Source organism: Lagopus muta, chromosome 5, assembly GCF_023343835.1.
Source record: "Lagopus muta isolate bLagMut1 chromosome 5, bLagMut1 primary, whole genome shotgun sequence".
Taxonomy (NCBI): Eukaryota; Metazoa; Chordata; class Aves; order Galliformes; family Phasianidae; genus Lagopus; species Lagopus muta.
Window position 1 is genome coordinate 63,367,581 of NC_064437.1, and position 22,546 is coordinate 63,390,126.

The 22,546-nt window shown below is 41.1% G+C and overlaps 1 protein-coding gene across 3 annotated transcripts in view; it reads left to right on the top strand.

Annotated features, from left to right (window-relative positions):
* DOCK1 (dedicator of cytokinesis 1) overlaps positions 1 to 22,546 on the top strand; it is a 276,377-nt gene that overhangs the window by 18,589 nt on the left and 235,242 nt on the right. Inside the window, exons 2-12 of one of the 3 annotated variants that reach the window (XM_048946145.1) lie at positions 1,453 to 1,536; positions 6,336 to 6,376; positions 8,650 to 8,705; positions 10,169 to 10,265; positions 13,422 to 13,570; positions 16,567 to 16,702; positions 18,161 to 18,318; positions 18,863 to 18,944; positions 19,352 to 19,487; positions 19,643 to 19,715; positions 22,097 to 22,239. In XM_048946145.1, the coding sequence (XP_048802102.1) occupies positions 1,453 to 1,536; positions 6,336 to 6,376; positions 8,650 to 8,705; positions 10,169 to 10,265; positions 13,422 to 13,570; positions 16,567 to 16,702; positions 18,161 to 18,318; positions 18,863 to 18,944; positions 19,352 to 19,487; positions 19,643 to 19,715; positions 22,097 to 22,239 (1,155 nt within the window). Of the gene's footprint in view, positions 1 to 1,452; positions 1,537 to 6,335; positions 6,377 to 8,649; positions 8,706 to 9,156; positions 9,265 to 10,168; positions 10,266 to 13,421; positions 13,571 to 16,566; positions 16,703 to 18,160; positions 18,319 to 18,862; positions 18,945 to 19,351; positions 19,488 to 19,642; positions 19,716 to 22,096; positions 22,240 to 22,546 lie in introns of those variants that run through there. The other 2 variants (XM_048946146.1, XM_048946148.1) reach the window with 2 other exon arrangements.

Here is a 22,546-nt window from a genome sequence, read left to right on the forward strand (position 1 = left end):
AGTTGTTGTCCTGTGAGCTGTTTTGGTTTAACTCTCTGTGAAGGTCTCGTGCGAGAGGGGCTGGGCTGATCTCAGTTACACCAGAGATGCATCTGCATCTTTCTATTCTGATAGTGGTAATGGCAGGGAGCAGCTGGAGCCTTTGTGGGCAGTGCTGCACAGCTCATATCCCTGGGAAATACAAGGGATGGCTGAAAGTGCAGAGATAACTTCGATGGAGGTAAAAAAGCATTATTGGAATCTGATCATTATGACAAATAACGAATCTCTGTGCTCTGAAAGCTCCCATCGTAAAGAAGAGATCTCTGTTCAGAGGAGCTCAGCCTTCTGTGTGCTGGAAATACAAGGCTAAGAAATCCGTAGCATCTCAAAGTGGACTATGAGTGAACCTCTCATCGGTCTGCTTTCATTATAGTTCATTAATGTCAGTCTCATGAAATGCTGGGCTTGTAGCCTTTGGTTGTGCAGATCCTACCAGGTATCAGAAGGCTTTGTCTCTTTCAGAGGGATTTCTTCCATGGGGAACGTAAAAACAAACAAAACCAAAGCATAGTTTTAGAGGCTGTAAGCTGTAACTGTTTTCTAGGAATTTTTGGAATACCTTTTTCTTAATCAAACCTATTTTGCAGCGTATTTGTCAGATGAAGGCCCAGTGTTCTTCAAGCCATTCCTGATTTTAGCGCTGCTTTTGTGAAGTGTGGGGAGAAGTGGCCTTTCCTTTACTTTGCAGATGTTCTTCTGCAGATGACAATTATAATAAAAACTTCCTTTTCTATCATTTCATAGAAATCAAACTCTAAATTATTTCCCCCCCCTTGAAACTTGAAGTTAGTGTTTGTAATGTCAGGTCACTGGCGAGTAGGGTGATGCATCTTTTCTACTTAAGTTATTTGCTGGCATATATACCTGACTATTCAGTCTGACTTTCTTTATCTACAACAAAACAGTTTTTCTTCTTCTTCTCAGAGTTTCTCCCGTCCCAAATTGAACTCTGTGAGGTGTCAGCAGCCTGCAGGTCAATGGCTGTGAGGCATGAGCAGTTTCCAAAGCTTCCTTCCAGCATTTGCTGCATTCACTTGGCTTTAGTGTAGGCTGAAGGTGATCGTTCAGTGCTGCTTTAGGGCACATCAGCATGTGAGGCTTCCTGCAACACACTGACACAAAGTACTGGAAAACAGGCAGGTTCAAAAAAATTAATTGAATGTATTGTTATGAAGAAGCAAAGCATTGTAAGTAGGTTCAGAGGCTAACTTTGAACAGTGTGTGTGTGCCGTTTGAGATCTGCTCTAAGGGAACATGCTGTTGGATTGAGGAACTTGACCAAACGTACCCAGAAGCTGCACAAGGAGACTGAATGTAGCAATAATGAATAATAATAATTGTGTGGAGAAGTAACAGTCTTGAAAGCTGTGTTGCCTTGCATGTGCTAACTGCCTTGTTTTCTCTGTCTAGCTCTTTACAATTACGACGCGAGGGGACCAGATGAACTTTCCTTACAGATAGGAGACACTGTGCACATATTAGAAACATATGAAGGTAAGCTTGCAAAACGTGCATTGTCCAAACATTGTTTTTACAACTGCTTTTCTGTTTGTGACTTCATCATCCCATATTACCAGGTGATGAATTACTTGCTTTCTTGCAAAGGGACAAAACGCTTTGTTTTTAATGAGCACAGAATTAACCAATGCTAGACGTGAACGAAGAAGCGTGTGGTCGATACCTGGTGAATAACCACCTCCTTTCCTATGAAAGATGAATGTTCTCACAGCTTTATTTGTATGGATCGATTGCAGCATCTGTCCTACGTTTAGAGAAATGATAGATGTTTTTGGATACCCTTGGGTAATGCGAAGGCACCTGCTGCTAAAAGAAGTTTAATCTGAATTTGAAAGTCACCGGGGTCCTAAATTATTTATGTCTCTCTTGTGAGGTTGGATACATGTGCTACAGTGCTATGACCGATTTCAGGCTTTCAGATGCTTTGCTTGTTTTGATATGGAGTGGTACAAGCACTAGGCACAGCAAAATCCTTCCTCCTTGATGTGTGAAAAAGGGGATCGGGATGCTGTGTTTGATAGTCAACAGAATGTGAAAGTTGTCAGAACACTTTTCTGCTCTTCCTTGATCCGGTAGCAAGCCAAATAAAATCTATCTCTTTCATTATATCCTAGGCTGTAAATTGTGTAGCCTGCTGCAGACTGGAGAGATACAAGCAACATATAAACACTACTTTTCTGAAAGAGAAGGCAGGCACTGGAATGGGCTGCCCAGGGAGGTGGTGGAGTCACCGACCCTGCAGGTGTTCAGGGACATTTGGATTTTGTGTTGAGGGATGTGGTTGGCCATGAGCCAGCAGTGTGCTCTTGTGGCCAAAAAGGCCAATGGCTTACTGGGGTGCATTAAAAAGAGCATGGCCAGCAGGTCAAAGGAGGTGATCCTCCCCCTCTACTCTGCCCTGGTAAGACCTCATCTGGAGCACTGCGTCCAGTTCTGGGCTCCCCAGTATAAAAAAGACAGGGATCTCTTGGAAAGAGTCCAGCGGAGGGCCACAAAGATGGTGAAGGGCCTGGAGCATCTCTCCTATGAGGAAAGGCTGAGTGAACTGGGTCTGTTCAGCCTTGATAAAAGGAGACTGAGAGGGGACCTGATCCAGGTCTATAAATATCTAAGGTGTGGGGGGCAGAATGGCGAGGCCGGACTCTTTTCAGTGGTGAGTGGAGACAGGACAAGGGGAAACGGCTGGAAACTGGAGCATAGGAAGTTCCGCACAAACATGCGCAAGAACTTCTTTACAGTGAGGTGACGGAGCACTGGAACAGGCTGCCAGGGAGGTGGTGGAGTCTCCTGCTCTGGAGATGTTCAAGACCTGCCTGGATGCCTACCTGTGCTACCTGGTGTAGGGAACCTGCTTTGGCAGGGGGGTTGGACTCGATGATCTCTGGAGGTCCCTTCCAACCCCTACAATTCTGTGATTCTGTGATTCTGTGGTTTAGTGAGAGCAAATGGTGATAGGTGGATGGTTGGACTGGATGATCTTCAAGGTCTTTTCCAACCTTGGTAATTCTGTGATATAGCTAAACTTTGCAAATGCCTTTTGTTTGCTGTTTTGAATGCCTTTGTTTCTAGACATTGATCTTTTGGTCCGAGTGCTAAGTTAGTTTTAGATATTGATTTAATCAGATTTTTTTTTATAGTTACATCTAGTGAAACAGTGTTATTTCAGCAGATGTAACAAGCTTGGTTCATCACTACGTGCAAATTAATTTTCTCTTTGTTTCTGGGTTGGCATTTTCCTGTAAGATTGATGTTGCCACTGGAATGTCAGGTTTGACTATGGAAAGTAATTTTTCTGTTATATGAAGTTATATGATTTTTTTTTCATTAGTTATTAAAAGTAAAAAGATTTAAATATTAAGCAGATTTGTATTTTTGTGTATCTAAATTGATGTACTTAATGAATGTGGGAAAAACACTGAGTCCTGCATAGGGAGCATGAAACCATGTCAAATCGTGACTGCTGGTAACTTAATGGGATGGTGGAGATGACTTGCTTTTCCCCTTCGACTCAAATAACAGAAGGACCGTTGTGCTCTCAGCTCATGGTTTTGGGCTTTTGACATCTTTGTGTGACTGGGATGAGTTTACATTAAAAGAAGTGCAAATAAATTAATGTTCTGCCAAGCATTTTGTACAATAGTTACTCATTACTTCCCCGCTGTGATGAGAAATGAGCTGCTGTAGTTCTTACCTCTCTTCTTCACAGAGCTGCCATTATTGGGTAATTATTTGAGCTCTTTGATCTTCGAGTTCTTTCCCAGGGCCTTTGTGAGGATTGCCTCAGGAGAGCTGCCTTGGTGTCTGCAGGTGCCCCGTGTCCAGCTGTGCTCACACACCTGCCTGGAGGGCTGCTGGATGTGGGGCTGTGTCTTGGAAGCAGTGGCTTGGTAGGGTTTGGCAAGCAGTGAGGTTGTAACTGCTGCCTTCTCTAAATCCCCTTTGTCATAAAGAAGAGCTTACAGCAGGTTTTTGCTGTAAGACCAGCTGGACTAATGTTGAATTTTGTACTGGATTGGGTTGCTACTGTGGACCCTGCTTATATGTGCTTCAAATGGTACTTGCAGGTTTAAAAAAAGAAAAAAGAGAACTTCAGAATTGAATTTTAGTACTGAAACATTCTCATCTTTTAAAATTTAGTCAGAACAGTGTACTTGCTCTCTGAAGTGCTGAACCAATTTTTACAGGTATTTTCCACTTGCAGTTTCAGTGAAGTTTGAGGCTTGCTGCAAGCAGCTGCTGTTTGTGTCGAGGTGATGGGATTGGTGATGTGTGTGCTTTCCACTGTTAAACTGGAATGTTTCTGCTCTTCAAGGACCCAAAGGAAAGATGAAGCTCCTTTCTAACAACAATTGAGAGAATAATGGATCTTTAAAGTCAAATTACTGTTATTATTTCAGGTTGAATTGCAGAAAATTTCATTTTTCCATTTGAAAATTTCCTGGTGCGCTTCTTAATGTGAACCTTGCAGGAAAAGCTGGATGATAGCAGAGCCATGTGCCTTGATAAATAGCATTCATGTGTCAGGAAGGAAGGGTTGCTTTTTCAAGTAATATCCCTAAACAGATATTTGCTGCATTCTGAACTGGCACATGCCTTATTTTTGTTGTCTGTCTTCTGTTTCTTTATATAATTGGGTAGAAGTTAAAATGGAGACGTGATCAATAAGTAAGATTTATTTATTAAGGAGAAAGGCTATTAGATATAGCAGTAAATAAGCTTCAAAACGAAGTGTTTATATTTGAGCAGCTGCTCATTTCTAGAGCTGCTATAGAAAGGTGTAGTTTGGGTTCCAAAATAGGCAGTTTAAAATAATATTTAGTTATTGTTTACTGTTCTTTATTTATATATCTTATTTTCTTTTTAAAATGTAATGAATACCTATCCTGGGTAAATGCATAGCAAGTATCAAGAGCAGTGCTGGCCAGGGGTTTCCTGTGCCTTTTGCAGGTGCCTCCCTTTCCTTTGTTGGACATTTACTTGGATGGGTACTTCCAGCCATTGTATCCCATGGTATTTTACAGGGTGAGGCTCAAAACCCTGTCACGTGCAGCTAAGCCACTTAAATGCCCACAGCAATTTAGAAAACGTTTATGACATCAGCCTGTTTTCCTCTCACTGATGTTTTGTGTGAAGCCGAATTTGCTGTAAATAGACCAAGGAGGATCCGAAATTGTTTGCTGGATTCTGCAGGTCAATGTTTGACATCAGATATTTGTTCTCTTTTCCATCAGGTTTTCTTTTTTTCACTTGTTTTGGACCTCCAAAGTGGCAGAGGTTACAAATGCTGGGAGTAAAATGAGGCAGGGCCACTCCATAGGTGAGAACAGCTTTGTGATGCCTTTGCACCCACGTGTCACTGCCTGCCCTGCCCTCGCTGTATTTGGTGCAGGAGATGGGGAGGCAGCTGTCTGCATCTGTTCTTCCACTGTGAAAGGGGAATTGAGAACTTGAAGAGACATTATGTTTTGGGTTAGTTAGAGATGGCTTCTCCATCTCAGCCGTGTCCTGGTTCAGGCAGCAGGATGGGTTGGGAAAAGAGGTGGCAGAGATAGAGCTGTGTCGCTGAGGGACACACAATGGTGGCTGTGACAGGGTGATGGAGCTCATCAGTTTGGGCCTTGTCCCCACGTGGGCACAGAGGACAATGGTCTGGGGCAGTGAGAAGATAATGAATCCACTCTCCGGTGGCATATGGTGAACAGGCTGAAAAATCCTCCATGCTTGAGACTTCAGTTTGTATTCCTTATCCTGGAGTGCAGATAAGGAATTTTGCTGTAAGAGCAGATGCTGTCTACTAGATGTCTTGATTCATGTTTGCGTTTTTAGTTTTTGCAAACTTCCACAGGACCTCTGCCTGCTTTTCTGTTTTGTTTTGTGAGCTGTAAATCCTGAAACATTCTTCTCTTCTGAAGAGGTGACAAATGGCTGATCTTCAATTGAAAACTTGAATTTGTTCAACGTAAACAGGTTTTAAAATCAAACGAACAGTAGGTACCAGAAAGTGAATGCTTGTAAGTTGGTTTTGTTCATGTTGGTAAATCATGAATTAAAATGAAATGAATCTCAGTTTAATGCATTGTGTGGAATACCATCTCTGCCACATAGAATTCCCCTTCAGTTTTCCCATCCTCCCCAGCTTTATAGCTTTCAAAGGCTTTCTTTTGGCCAGGATGCTCACTGTGTGTTGGTGCAAACGAGGCAGGGGCTGCTGAGCTGGGAAGGAGCAACTGCTGGGAGGCGTAAGGTTTTAATGCTGTCTCCTCTTTTTCCCCCAGGTTGGTACAGGGGTTACACGCTGAGGAAGAAATCCAAGAAGGTGAGTGCTGCTTGCTTTTCTGTGTGACATGGCATGGTGCCTTTGGGATCTGCTCTGAACACAGATCTTTCTGTGTCGTGTTGCTGCATGGCAGTGATCTCTGGGAACTGGGCTACTGGACTAAATGGGAATATTTCAAATTAACTGGAACTTATTGTAATGAGGTCTAGAAACTTACTTGTGTATCTGTTTTTTTTCCTGAATTTAAGTGTATGCATACGCAGTTACTTCAGATAGCTTGATGTGCATTAGCTTGTGCTCTGCAATAACATTTGTGCCAGAGCCTTCACCTCTGTGAAAGTTAAGAGCTTCACATCTCAGCTGATCTGCTTGCAGGCTGACAGTTTGCTGTCTGTTAAATAACACATTACCTGTACAGTGCAATTGCGTCTTGGAAAGCGATGAGATCTACATTGTGATTTTTCAGTCATTCTCCATGAGGGGGGCAGTAATCTCCTGCAGTGCAATTTAGCCTGGTTGTTCAGCTTGAAGCGTGCATGAAGTGCTGCTGTTTATAGCAGCTTTTCTGAAATAAAAAGTAAGGAAACGGCACAAATGCTGCTCGTAATGTTGCATTTTATTTTTATTTTTTAGCTTAACTTTATAGCAGTCATTAACCAGAATTACACAACTTTTATCTGTGTATTTTTTTTTTTTTTTTTAAGTTTTAAATTAAAACACTTAAAATTTGCATGTCTGCATGCAGAGCTGTTGTTTCTGAGTCTCTGAAAGTACCGAGTTAGCTCTGTGGTTCATCCCACCCATTTCCTAACCAAGCCTGGTCTGTGTTTATTTCTACTCTATTTTAATACTTTCTTTTTTCAGAGATGTGCTAAATTTCTTACAAATCATATTTAGTGAGCATGCCCCATTCAGCCTGTGCAGAAAGGATGCATTCCTCTTGGCTTAAATTGATTCCAGGTGTTGGTGTGTTTGTCCAACTGCAGCTAAACGTAGTAACTTCTCAAAGAAAACTTATTTTATGGTATTGTGGAATTGCAACCCTTAAAATGTGAAGCTTTGGTAGAATTCTTTTTAAAGGCAGTGGAAGACATGCTTGCCCATAGATATTAAGAAGGATAAGTGTGCTCTTTCCCATCTGGGCAGCAGGTATCATTGCTGGTATTGCTGTAATTGGTGTGTCTTGCTTGCATGCCAGACCTTCTGGTCATCACTGTGTTCCTCCTCTGGTGACCTGCATGACCTGTGCCACCTTCTTTCTCCCCTGAAGCTGTTCTGCCCCCCTTGCTGGGTGGGTGGGTTTTGGTGGTGCTTGCTGGTTTCTTTTGCTTTTACTTGCTCCCTCCCTGACCTCTCTCCCCACGTATTCAAACAGGGTGTGCAGCTCAGAGCTCAGGCACTTCAGTGCATTCTGCAGAGATTGGTTTTCATCCATCTTTGTGAGAAACAGTTTTGCTTTAAGTTACTTTGAAGTAGACATAACTTTATGACATAAAATGAGCACTGCCGTTGAGCCTGGTTTGAGAGACTTCTGCTATGCTCTGCTGAGAGGGATGTAGGGAACAAAGCACAGATTGAGGAAGGAATTACTCAGCTTTCTAAGAATTGTTTTGCATTCCCAAACAGAAAATGGAACTGCTTGCACTATGAACAAGTTGGTGGGAAGTTATTTCCTCAGCTTGTCTTGAATTATATTTTAAAATATGATTTTATATTATTTTCCAATTATTACTTTTAGAATCTCGAGAGTAATTTAGAACTTTTTTTATAAGAAAAGCACCACTTCTTTTGCAGTACTGTCTGCTGCAGAGTTTTTTGGCTTGTCGTAATATCAATACATTGATAAGAGACAGTACTGTATGTCAGCTATGGTGGTGATGTGGGATGGCTGTGTTCTGCATGTGCATGCACTTAAATGGAAGTCATGCACTTGAACCCACTGTGCACGGTCCAACCATCAGCCCATCACCACCATGCTCACTAAATGTAGCAGCACCTCTTAGTCTCCATCGTGTGATGTAGGTGAATTCAGTGGTAAAATCCTTCAACCATGCTTTCTCTGTTTAGTACGTCCAGCTTGTAAGATCTGGGTACTCCAAAATGCTGAGTATCTATTTGCTAAGGTTGCAGTAACACTTCATCAGATGCTCATGTGTTAAAACATTTGAATGTATGTTTAAAATAAAATATTCTGATACTTAAAAGGGTGTAATGGCTCTGTGAGGTCCTGGTGGTGTATCTTGGTGGGTTGTTAGGTGATAAATGTATTATGTGCAACATTAATTTTTTTTTCCTTTCCCTCCCTCTCAAAGGGCATATTTCCTGCCTCCTATATTCACCTTAAGGAAGCAATAGTCGAAGGAAAAGGGTGAGTTTCATTTGAAAAGATCACAAAAAATCCGTTGTTCTATTTGCGTAGATGTTATCAGATACCTTGCACTTGTTTTGTGCTTGTTAAGGAGCTCGTGCCAGCAGTGTGTGTGCAGCAGCAGAGGGGCTGCTGCCAGTGCTGCCATCCCTGACTGCATCTTCACAAAGTCGAGCTGCTCTGCATGGATGCGAAAGCTGAAATCAATTGATAATTGATTCATTTTCTTTGTAGCTTTTATGGCTCCCTTGACACGTAGATGAACTTCTACTTAGATGAACTTCTTCCAGTCCACCTCTGTTTTAATTCCTGATTTCAGTTATCACAGCTTTGTTTATCTTTTGACCTTCAAATCCTACCGCTTCTGTCTGATGTACTAAAAGAGGCTTTTGATGTGAGATACCTTCCTCTTTAGACAGATGAAGTTTCAGGCACTGAATTGCCCCTGCAGTAAGTCTTGTAAACTGGACCCCTCACTGAAGCCATTGTCCAGACATCATTTCCAATCTCCTTGAGAAGTTTCCTGCATTCCTGGAGCACTGCTGTGCAGTGAGAGATGGTTTGTTTTGTGATGCTCCTGTTTCCCTTGTCTGATGTGTCTGTAGATAGTTGGGGCTGGTTTTCCTTTAGTTGCTATTAAAGCTCAGATCCTTACATATCAGACCAGTATTCCTGGCTGTGCGTGTTAAAATTCATAACGTTGGTATAAAAAATTCCTTAAAAAGCTGGGAAAAATAACAGGAATCAGAAAAACTCAAAATTAATAAATGATTAGCTAGGTACGAAATGGAGTGTAACAGGATTAAGCTATTTTATTCCTTTGTGCCCGATTTATTTTTATACACTATTAAATATGTAAATGATAAAAGCACTAATCATATGATTGCTGCATAATGACAACTTTCTTGCTGATTAGAAAACTACTTTTAAGTACACTACTTTAGAAATATTAAAAGGCCTGGCTGCTGTTCTGTATTTGGATGGCACAGATTTAAAACCAGACAGAAACGTATTGGTAATGACCTGCGTGCCCCGTTTTCTTCGTAAGAAAGAAAAACAATTGGAAAACAATTAGGCATTAGTGTCGTGCTATTGCACGTGCTGCATATCTGGCTTTCATCTTGGTTGCTCCTTGTAACATCAGCCTCTCAATAACAACTGGAACCATGAGGTATGTATTGATGCACTGTGAGTATACACACAAGCAGGGAAAGCATGAGCCTGATAGCACAGCCTCAAGTCTCTGCTAGCTATCCTTCACGTCCTGTGGTAGTAATGGCGTGCTCTGCTTCCCCTATTTGGGATGATATATTCTTGGTTCACTTCTAAACATGCAATCAGTGGTGTTCTTCTGAAGCCTGTCGTCGTTGGGCTGGTTTTGGAAATGACCACCAGTTCCTTTTAGAAACAGCTCTGCTGTCCTACCCGAAACTATTACTTAACTCAACCTTTTTTCGTTTAAGGCAACATGAAACCGTTATTCCCAATGAGCTGCCCCTGATTCAGGAGGTCACCACAACGCTGCGGGAGTGGTCCATAATATGGCGGCAGTTATACGTCGTAAGTAGCGGTTTGTAATCGCAGTAGGACGTGGTGTGTGGGGAGAAAGTGATGCCATGGAAGGTACAGGGAGAAGTGTGAAGAAAGAGGTAACAGATTGCCCCCTCTCTTAAGGTTTCTGAAGGCTGCTTTATGTGGAACAGCTCTTCAGCATCGTCTGTGTTAAGGCACAAAACTCAGAAGCGTGTTTGTATATTTTATGAATATTTTGTATTTCTTGTGCAGAGTCAGCTCTGTGGAGTGATACCTTGTTCTAGTAATAACTTGGTGAGCCATTATGACTGACTAGACAGAAAATCCTTTTTTATGAAGTGTTATTATCCAGAATACACTGTTTCTAAAGGTATGCATTGGGCTTTCCCAATCTGCAGGCAACTGTGTTAAGCAGAGAAAAAATGTTCAGGCTGCTAGTCTTGGAGAAATTCTTTTATTTGATGCCAAATTCCTTGGTGTAAACCTCAACCTTATGGAAATTTATCAGTGTAGGCCTTGTGCTTGTTAGTGCTCTTGTACTTGATTGATTGCTTCAAATGTATTGACCCTACATTTAGGCATTGCGTGAAATAAATTACTTTTTTTCTTTTGCACGTGCTTAAGTTCTAAGCACTTAAGAATACATCCTTGGTAACTTGTAGCAGTAAATAAGTTTTTCAAATGGATAAATAGAGAAGAATAATATCTGTGAAACAGCACAGGGGAGAAGTATCTGTAAGTAAGGTGCAAGTAGCATTCAAATATACAGCTGTAAAAGCAGTTCCAATGTAAACCAGCAGCATGGTGTTGGATTTCAGGTATCCTGGCTCTGACTTCTCATGCTTTCTCTGTATAAGAGCATTAGGACTAAGTTGTGCCAATATTGAAGCGTTACTTTTAAAGTAGGGTTTAATGAGGAATATTTATCCCTTATAAATGTTCATTTGAAATCTTCAGTTGTACCAGGAGAGGCTATATAATGAGGAACGAATATTGTAATGTTATTGAGAACACAAGCTACTGCTAAAGACTACTGCTCTTAATACAGGAAAATTGAAGATGGCAGGAAATGAGAAATTCCCATTTTCATGTGCCTGTTTTATACTTGGTGTACTGTTAAAGGATATTTGAAGGTGGATAGAAACCAGAATTTCTGAGCAACTGCCCTAAAGCCCATCAGTAGGGATTTTAAGTCTTGAGATGTTTTGAATCACAATCGTGAAAGTAAAGGTGAGATCAAAACCAGTCTGCTGGAAGTGATCCTGTGTTGCAGAAGATGAGATGGAGGACAGTGCGGCGTGTGAAGAGAAGCAGTTCATATGTAGAGAGAGTTTTAATGTGAGATGATACTGGAGAGCTTGTGTGTTGAGGAGCAAGGGTGAAATCAATGGGCAGAGGTGAAATAGGAGGAGCAGAGTCTGCAGTGGGAGAAGCTGAGAGAGGCAAGATAGGAGTTCTTGAGAAAGATCCTTAATATTTCCTTCAGTTATTACTACTGTGAATATAAAAGAGGGAAAATTAAAATGTCACCTTATTCAGCTGGTTGATCAGCAGTTCTGACCAGGTTGTGAGACTTGTATTTACGCTGAGTTCTGCTGCTCTGTGTGTTACTGATGGCAGGGTTACTGATGGCAGGGTTATACTCATTTTGGCATTGATGACCCCTTTTTTGGATGTGTGTGATCAGATGTGATTGTGGTGCACGTGCAGGGAGAAAAGAGCAGTGGGAAGAGTCATTGTTAGAAGTTTTCTTACCAGGACCTGTGTGCTTTCTGCAGTTGGAACTTTCCAGGAGTTACGAATTTCTCCTAATGTAGGAGTTGCTTGTTCTAACTATTATGTGTCGTGTCTCTGTGGCTGGGATTTGTTTGTGGGGAGGTGTTGGTCAGCTGTGGAATGCTGTAGTGCTTTTCTAAGAGCTTGGCATTGAGGAGCAGAGCTAACACAAGCAGTAGCCTCAGCTCGGTGGCAGATGGGGATGCAGTCCCTCTGCTGGATGTGTAGAATGCTTGGCGAGTTTACTCATTGCTTTATCTCAAGTGTATCTGTTAGATTAAGTGCATGTGTTTATCTGGTGCTAAGAGGACTGGTGCTTTGAGATCCCTATCTTTCAAAGGAGTTATGTTGTCTGGAGGTGACAGGTTTCAAACCACTCAGTTTACAGACTGGAGAGATCTGTGTTATCCACACGTTGCTTATCAAAGCTCATTAAATGACCACACTTACCCTTCAGCCCATAATTTGTATTTTTGAGTATCGAATAGGCATTTGGTGTTGATTTGCAGATGGTGGAGGAAGTGGCATGATCTTTGTCTCACCAGCTTATGACTGCCTGCAGCACTGAAAATCATAAACCTCCTTCTCATTTGAATTTGTCTGCATTTAGCTTCCAGCCACAGGAGCGTGTTGTGTCTTTCTCTGCGACATTAAGGAGCTTTTAATAACTGGTATTTTCTCTGTGGAAGTTCTCACACTATAATCAAGTCAGCTTTTCGATGATCTGAGCAGACTGAAGCCTTTACATTTCACAGTTAGATATATTTTTTCCCGGAGCCTTTCAGACGTTGTGTTATTTTTCTGCACATTCTGCAGGTTTTCATTTTTCAGACATAGCAGCCTGTTTTAACTGCATGGTAATTATTTAATTATTCTGGTTGGTTTCAATCCAATAAGACCTGAGTGTAGTCTGAATGAAGGACAGGTATGCATAACCTGAACAGTTTGGTGATAAAGGGTCTTTAGAAAGGTGTCTTCTTCTGTAACGAGTTAATGGCTTGGCTAGATTTTGTGGGCTAGGAAGAGGGTTATAAAAAACATTGACTCAATGCCATTATCAAAACCATTATGACTTTAAGATGACTTAAACACAAACGTTTGTGTTTCTTTAGGTACCCAAAACAGAGCATATGACTCCTTGTATTCAGTGTTCTATAGAGAGAGAGAGAGAGAGAGACATATATATGTATATATGAATGTGTGTGTATATATTTATGTGTGTATACATAAATTTGTATTCAGTGTTCTGTCTGTAGCAGTGTGCTGTAGTTAGGCTCTATGTGAGAGCTAGTTGTAGACTTGTATGCTTTTAAATTCCTATCTTACAATTGTAATTCATTTTATGTACTTAAAGGATGTTCACTAGACTTCAGAATTAACCTGTACTCATTTTTTTCCTCCAAACAGCAAGATAACAGGGAAATGTTTCGCAGTGTACGGCACATGATATATGACCTTATTGAGTGGAGATCTCAAATACTGTCTGGGACTCTCCCCCAAGATGAGCTCAAAGAACTGAAAAAGAAGGTCACTGCCAAAATTGACTATGGAAACAGGTTTGTGAACAGTATTTTCCAAGTGTTTGTGATGGAAAAGCAAACCAGCTTTGTATTACACATTAGCTGTCAATGATGTCTTGTAGTATCTTTATTCCTGTGTTTATGCAGATGGAAAAATGGTATGTTAAAAGTCCTATTAGAGCATGATAAAGAATGAAGTTGATACTTTAGTATAGAGCAAACTGCAATATATAAAATAGGATCCTTATGTAACTCTTCCTTGCTTGCTGATGCAATCAGTTTGAGATTAGCATGAAGTTTCGTGTCTTTTTTTTAAGGTCAGTTAAAAAGCACAAGTATTTTTTCTCTTCAAGATGTCATTTGAACTCTTCTGCAGCATTAAAAATGTGACAGTGTATTTTGAGTACCAAGAGAACATTGTAGTACTGTCTCTGCACTAGAGACTGAAAAAGTGTTGTGCAAACCAGTATTCGAATCCCTGTGATGTAGATAACTCATCATATTTCAGCTATTGGTGCTTCATTCTTTGAGAGCTGTCAAACTTGTAGTATGGCTTGGGTTGGAAGGGACCTCAGGGATCCTGGGATCATGAAACTCCAACCCCCTGCCGCATGCAGGGCCACCAACCTCCACATTTAATAGCAACCCAGGCTGCCCAGGGCCTTGAGCACCTCCAGGGATGGACGGGGCATCCACAGCCTCTCTGGGCAGCTGTTCCAGAGCCTCACCACTCTCATAGTAAAGAACTTCCCCATGACTTCCAAAAGCCACAATTTGAAATGAAACAATAAACCAATAAGCCCATTTAGTCAGTGCTTCTGCATGTATCATCCAAGACGTGGACTGCTGTACCCCAATAGACAGTTGCCCAGATGTTGTTGATATTGTTTGTTTGGCTACTGTGTTTTACCATCTGTCTGAGGAGATGGTTAAAGTTACTCTGAATAACCTCCAGATGCTCAGTGTTCAAACACAGTAGAACATTTTGTGCCGTGCTTTATATTCATAATGTTCTAATGAACTAATTCAGTGATCAGAACATTCTTTGTAGAATATGGGAGAAAAGTGAATTTGAATTTCTAAATAAATGCTAACACCTGAACGGATCCTATATGCTTCTTAATGTAGTCCTGTATCCACTTCAGTCTAAAATAAGCAAAAGCGATGATTTTGGTGTCATAGAATGGCCTGGGTTGAAAAGGACCACAATGATAATCTGCTTCCAACCCCCTGCTGTGTGCAGGTCGCCAACCAGCAGCCCAGGCTGCCCAGAGCCACATCCAGCCTGGCCTTGAATGCCTGCAGGGATGGGGCATCCACAGCCTCCTTGGGCAACCTGTTCCAGTGCCTCACCACCCTCTGGCTGAAAAACTTCCTCCTCATATCCAACCTAAACCTCCCCTGTCTCAGTTTAAAACCATTCCCCCTTCTCCTCTCACCATCCACCCTTGTAAACAGCCGTTCCACCTCCTCTTTATGCTCTCAAGTACTGGAAGTGGCCACATGCAGACAAGAAGACTTCATTATGCATTTTATAAATTTTTTCTGATCTAATCATATTCTAACTTTTCCTGTTTTGTGAAATACTGATTTGTAAATAAGATATTCCTATAAATAAAGATGACAATTTTGCTGCATGTTGTCAAAATAACTGAGGAAGTGAGAAAGTACTTTTATGAAGTTGCATTTATATTGTTTGTCTGAAATTGGGTCAGATAATTTTGTTGCAAAAACATCTTTCTTGTTCAATTGCAAAAATCTGTAACTGGGACATTCAAGGAGAAATTTGTTTCTTTTTTTCTAAGCAACAATTGCAAGTTAAGGGATAAGACAAAGGAATTAAACCCAAGTGTACTTCACTTCTGTTCATTTGACTATCTGTGCATCCGTTCTTGTCCTGTTGGTGTGCTGTAGGCTGTGGGTGATTGCTCCTGTGAATTCCTTTCCTCTTGTCCACTTGGTTGGGCTGCTGTCCCAAAACCGTGTTTTTTGGCTGTTTTCTGCTCCCCTTCAATGATGAAACCACTTCCTCCCTGAAAAGCTTGTTTGTGAGTTGCTTAGAGTACTTAGGATATTTAGGTGCACTTCGGAGCAGAGCTTAGGAGGTGTTTATTAATGACCTGCACTCTGTGGCTTGCTTGAGTGATATGTTCCCCCTTGTCAGGAGGGCAAGAAGTTCTCCACAGCTCATGCTCTTCAAGTGTTTCTGGGTCCTGTCCAAGGGGATTTACTCAGACAGTGAACCTTTCCATGGCTTCTCAGGTCCAGCAAGCTTGATTTAAGCTTAGTGATCAAACATATCAAAGGCAAAGTTCCAGCAGCTCCATCATGAGAGATGACTATGTAATTAGAGGTGGTAGTGTTTGGGACCACTTTTATTGATGGGGAGATGAAGAGATAAGTCTTAGAGAAGCCAAACAGAGAAATAAGGTCAACTTAGACTCCAGTTTTCCTTATCCTTGATTTCACTGCCAGCACTGCAGTCCCATGGAAAAAGGTTGGACTTGGTTATGGCAAAAACCTTCCTTGCTGCAGAAGATAAACGTGGATGTTAACTGCCTGCTGACAGAAACCTGGCTTCTGCCTTGAATAAAGAGGGACATTTTGTGCCTTCGTGTATTTTGTAGATTTTCACTAAGCTGTGATTAATATGCTTTGGAGGAGAGTATAGAGTGGGAAGGAAAGAACTGACCAATTTGCATGTGGCGTGAATGTAGATGTCTGCTCTGATCCATTTGACAGTTCCAACAAACAACTCCTGCAAATTCAGTTGTTTAAGAAACTGCTTCCCCAGCTGTTCTGCTCTTTCATGTACATCAGTTCTTCCTGTGCTGGTGGGGAAAAAGTGTCTTCCAGCTAGGGATGGTTATCTCCTGGGCTGGTAACATGTTAAATACCTTTACCAAGCATCAAAATTAATTATTTCTGTCACACGTCAGGAGCAAATGCTGTTAACAGTAAACACTTTGCAGGTGTTATTGAAGGGTTTATTTGAGTACTGTTATTCACAAGCATGTTTTGTTTCTGTTCAGGATTCTTGATTTAGATCTGGTCGTTAGAGATGAAGATGGCAATATTTTGGACCCGGAGCAGACGAGCACAATCAGCCTTTTTAGAGCACATGAAATAGCATCCAAGCAAGTGGAAGAGAGGTTGCTGGAGGAAAAAGTAAGAACTGCTGTGCAGCTGTGCCTTTTCCCTTTGAAACATAAGACTGTATCTTAACTAGATTACTGCTGCTGTTAGCATTGGTAATGAAAGATCTGATATGTTTATGAGGAGTTATCAGGTTTAAATATTTTATAAGTAGCAGCATCAGGGACTGTTTAACTGTTGTGGCTTTTTTTCCTTTAAAAGACTTACTGAAATTTGCAGTAGTATCAATAAATCAGCTGTGCTTGTAGGTTGATGTTGGAGATGCAGAGGAAGGGTATTTGTATATGTTAGATTTTCCTGAGGGTTTGTTTTGGAGCATCACACAGAATAGTGCTCCAGTGCTCCTAGGTTGTTGGGGTTTGTGTTTACCAAGAGTGAAAAACTTGTCTGTTGAAATACAGGGGGAAAACAGAAAGACTTTCCCAGCCTTAAACAGTAACCTTCTTTGCAATTCATATTTTAATTTTGATACTGAAAAACACTTCCATTGTGAGGAGTCTTCCCAGTGTCAGTAGCAGGGGTTAATGGAGCACACTATTCCTGAGCAATTCCTCAGGAGTTTGGTAATGCAGAGTGAGGAGTTCTGTGTCCTCCTGAGTTGCAGTGGACCATATAAACTCACTTGCAGCACTCACCAAACTTGATGTAAAAAAATCTAATGTAAAGAGAATTTAAACCATGCTATTTTTGCATCCAGAGCTCTTTCACTGTCCCTGCTTAAACCAGTTTCCATGGTTGTTTCCTGTTTTTTGTTTTTTTGGGGGGTAAAAAGTACAGTATTAGAAACAGTAATTCTGTTTAGATGTCCTGATGTACCATGACCTCTTCCCATAGCTCACTGTATTTTAAGAGGCTTGTAGTTTACTGTTGAACGTCAGCTGTTGATGCTGAGGCTCCAACTCATTACAGCAGAATGTGGAGAGGGATGGACTGAGCCCACTTCACTGCAGTTTGGTGCCAGTGAGAAGAATTTCTCTGCTTCCAGTATCCTCCCTCCTATCTTTTTGTCCCATGTGTGCTCCTTCCTCCTGCCTGGATGAGGCATTCATGGAAAGTGCTGTGGAGCTAATGGATGAAGGGTGGGCTGGTTAGCTGTAGAGCAGCACTGCTGGCTCTCCTGGCTGTCTTGGTACATGCCATAGGAGAGCCAGAAGAGAACAAGTTTGCTTTTTTGCCAGGAGTGGCAAATCTTCTCCATTTGACTAGCTTCCTTTTTTAATAAGTGAGTGATTCAATGCTTCTTAATTTATTTTTATTTCATTTTTTTTTTTTATTCCTTATGGAGCAGCTCTTCAAGATAGAATTTACAACAAACTGCATTTTCTGGATCTAATATAAAGAAAGACAGCAAGAGCAGGCTCACAACAGATAACTCCTTTTACTGTCTTAAAGGTTTCAGGAAGATTTTGTAACGGTTGGATATTTGTGAGGTTTCATTAAATTAAAGTTTCTTCTGTTCTTAAATTACAGTCTCAGAAACAGAATATCGATATCAACAGACAAGCTAAGTTTGCTGCCACTCCTTCGTTTGCTTTATTTGTAAATTTAAAAAATGTAGTCTGCAAAATAGGGGAAGATGCTGAAGTCCTCATGTCTCTCTATGATCCCCATGAATCAAAATTTATCAGGTTAGTGTACTCCTGAGCGTACTCCCTTCTCTGTTGTTCCTTAGTAGTGTGGTAGTTCTGCAGGATGGTGCAGGGCTTATGAAAGTCAAATTTCTGTGAAATGTGCAGGACGGGGTTATCTGGGAAGTAATGATGCAGCAGCACTTCAGTCGTATTCAGACAGCATCCGGCAAGTCCCTTCACCCTGGGTACATTTCAGGGTCGTGCTGTTCCTTATCACACTGTGCCTTCAGTTCCTCAAGTGCAGAGCTTAAATGAGACATGAACACACCTGCAAGGCTGCTTGTGCTTTCTTGGCAGCAGCACTGACAGCACTGTGAGCTGTTCCTGCACCCCCTGCTTCCTTGCAGAAATCTGTACACCACCTTGCTGAAGAGCTGCTTTCCTTTATGAGCGATGCATGCAAAAGAAAATGGCAGCTGTCTACTAAGTAAATATTAATTTGATTAGCGTAGATAGATTAGGCTGAAGATATTCTTCTGTAAGTTGATTTTCTAACCGTACCTTCAGTGAAGCCATTTAAACAAAAATGCTGTTTTTTCAGTGAAAACTATTTGGTGCGGTGGTCAAGCTCTGGGCTCCCCAAGGACATCGACAGGCTGCACAACCTCCGAGCAGTGTTCACTGTAAGTCTGCTGGGGGCTGGTTCAGCTTGCAGAGTCTAAAGGATTTCTCTCCCATTCTGTGAATAACTGAGGACTTAACCTCTGTGCCAATGGTGGGGTTGGCTCTGCCAGTCACAGTCCTGCTGGAGGCTCCTATGAGATATTTCTCACAAGTGAATGTCTCTTTAAAACTTTTAAACACAAGGGTGAGATTGCTTCGTGAAGGTTTAATTTACTAGAAATGACTTGGCTTCCTAAGCAAAAGTCAAGATAAGGCATAACTACCGTTACAAACAGGCTTAAAATTCTGGGAACAATTTGTTCTTGTGCTAGAGCCTGCGATGACGAAGGCAAGTGTTCTAAATTGTACTAAATGGAACTCGTAATTCAGCTATGATAAAACAATCTGACACAACTAATATTTCTAGGACCTCGGCAGCAAAGACCTGAAAAGAGAGAAAATCAGTTTCGTTTGTCAGATTGTGAGGGTGGGCAGAATGGAGCTGAGGGACAACAACACGAGGAAGCTGACCTCTGGGCTCCGGCGGCCTTTTGGAGTAGCAGGTAACTTCTTGTGTGCAGCATCCCTACTTGCCACATCACATGGTTGCCTAAGCCTGAGCTTAGTCACTGTTGTTTGCTGCCCCTCAGGGTGTCCCCTCACCACTCTTCTTCCTGCACCTCTCCTTAAATTCAGTGTACTTCATTTTTGTTTTCAGTAATGGATGTTACCGACATAATTAATGGGAAAGTTGATGATGAGGACAAACAGCACTTCATACCATTTCAACCGTAAGTAATTGAACAGCTTAAAGAATAAGCAGAAGTGAAAAGATTGTGACTTTTTATTATGGTTTAAATTTTAATTGCAAGATGTGCTCTATGGTATTCTGAAGTTGATTTATTTCAGTTTGATAGCTTATCTTAAATACTACTTAATTTTTGTTGTTGGCAATTTCCCAATAGCTGTAGTACTGTCAGCACCTAAAACTTACTTTAAATTTTTAAAATTGAGTTTAAAGGGTACATTCTTGGTTTAGTTTTGTTTTCTTTCTTTTTTCTTTTTTTGCATAAGATGTCAGTGTTATCACACTTAAGAAGTGCAGTGCTTGCAATAGTTACATTGCAGGTTCAACGCTGGCTAAGACTGATAAAGACATCCAATCCAGGTGACCTCTGTGAAATGAGTTAATGACAGCACTTATCTTTTTCTTGGTAGGAGATGAAATGGCAGAGTAGGGCCCATAATAGTTGTAAAAATAAGTGTTGAGAATTTGAAAGAAGGCTTGATATACATCCTGGAATACTTCTCATTTGTTTTCTTCATATGAGACTTCACCAGAACCAGTAAAGATGTTGGTTGGATGGTGAAGGAGATCTGCCTGCTGTGCATGTTATAGTCGATGCAGAGGATCAGGGAGATCAGTGTCCTGCTTGGTCTTGGTTTCAGTCTTCTGAAACTGCAGACCTTTCCATACTTGAGACTAAACTGAAGCCATAGTTGCTGTCTTTTTGGGTTTTATTATTTTAGTCTGTAAGATGCATTGGGCAGAGGCTAAAATGAAAACAGTAATATCCATTTCTGTTAACTTTTGGAGTAATTAAATGAGCTTGAGTATAGAATTGATGGTGTCCATCTAAAATACTGATATGTTTGCATTCAGTGCAGTTGCAAATCAGTTTTGACTTCCAGCCACTAGATCATATTATATGAAGTGTAGAAAGGTAGAAGGGATAAGACAAATGCATGTGTAGAGCTGCAGTGCTTAGTGTATTCTTTCTAAGAAATGTTACGCTGCCATCTGTTCAACGTTGTGAACCATGAAGTAATGTTAACCAAAAAATGCCTTGATTGATATGCTAATGAGTGTTCAGAGGGTGTTTAATAATGAAAAAAAAAAAGAATAAAAAACCTTGAAATAATGTAGTCACAAATTAAACTTCGTTTTGGTAAAAAGGCCTCATTTTGGAAGGCTTTGGAAACCTCGTGGTTTGAAGATCCGGGGGTATAGACAGAATGTAAGGTGCTGCTGGGAATGGATGTATAGCTGATGTCTAAAATGGTTTTGTATGTAACAGCGTCAGTTACTGTGAAAATCAGAAGTGTAACTATTTTTCAAGGTAAACAGACTTCTACAGGGAAGAGTGCTTTCATGATATGTTTATTGTGTGGCAAACAATAGCCAGCTTTCTTCTAGCAAGTGTGGAAATATGCAATGAAGATGAATCTTTCTGTGTCAGAGTGGATGCTAATGGCACATCTAGTTTTCTATTCCATTAAAACTGATTTATTTTTTCTGTTTGTATAAATCAGGTATTTGAAAAGATATGGGATGTATTATTTTTTTTTTTTCAGCACTAAATTAAAACATGCTTCAGAAAAAAGTCTATTCCAAACAGCACAAATAATGTGAAAGCATGCAATGAATGCTGGTGTCATTATTTCTAATGTAGACTTAGGCTGTATATATGAGCCACATTTTTCTTCTCATCCCATGCTTTGCTTCTGTTGTACCACATGCAACTCTGTTTTCACATCTTTGTTTGTTTGTATTCATTCACTAGCCACCAACACAATGGCTGTGGAAAGCACTTGGCAAGATTGCTTAAATGACACTTAATGCTGGTGTTTATTTATAGGTTTCATCTCTTCATTTATTCATCAAGTTTAACCGAATGTTTGGATTATCTGCTTTTCTTGTCCTCTACCATTTCTGTGAGATGGATAGAAGCTTTTCCCTCAGGCTGTATGCACTGCTGCTTCCTTTATGGACCCCCAGCAGTGACCCTGAAGGCACAGCAGGGCCAGTCTGTGGCTTTGTATTTAAAATCAAAACCTACCTGTGTAGGTTTTCACTGCTTAATTGGGGGTTCTCAGGCGGGAGACGCCCTTCCTATCCTAATAAAGAATTATGGGGGCTGTGCATGCATGTTCCTGAAGGAAGAAGTAACAACACGAGTTTGCTGTACTTCTCTTGAGTAGATCAGCGTTCTTCTGATTAATGGTCTTCCTCTGTCTTTCTTGTTACGTTTCCTGTCCTTTGTCTTGCGTTGACTAATAAATACTCTTTGTCACAACTGTGATATGATCTTTTGTGTTTCCTTGTTACTGTGACTTCTGGTTTTCTGTGACCCTTTGTTTCCTGGTGTTGGTCGTCATGTGCATCCTCCAGGCTAGCGTTGGATGACGCCATTCGACACAAGCAGCTGAACATATCATCCCGTTTTTCACCCAGGGTGGCAGGGGAGAATGATTTCCTTCAGACTGTTATAAACAAAGTGATTGCTGCTAAAGAAGTTAACCACAAGGGTCAGGGTACGTACAGTTCTTTCTATACACCAGTGTATGTAAGAAATGCTCATTGCTTGATTTTCAGCATGGGATTCTTATAATCATGGAGTCAAGAGAGCATAATATCTTCAATACTGTTGTTTGGGACCAGAAAATATATCTGTGCTGTGCTTCCTCCCCTTCAAGGTTAATTCTGCTATTTCTGCTCAGCATCTCTTGCCCCTGTTGTCAGCCCTGCAGACCCTCTGTCCTTTCTCTTCAGAGTCCCTCGCTGGGACATCTCTGTGTTTCTGTGCTGAAAACTGCTTCAGGAAGTCTGCCCTTGTGCCAC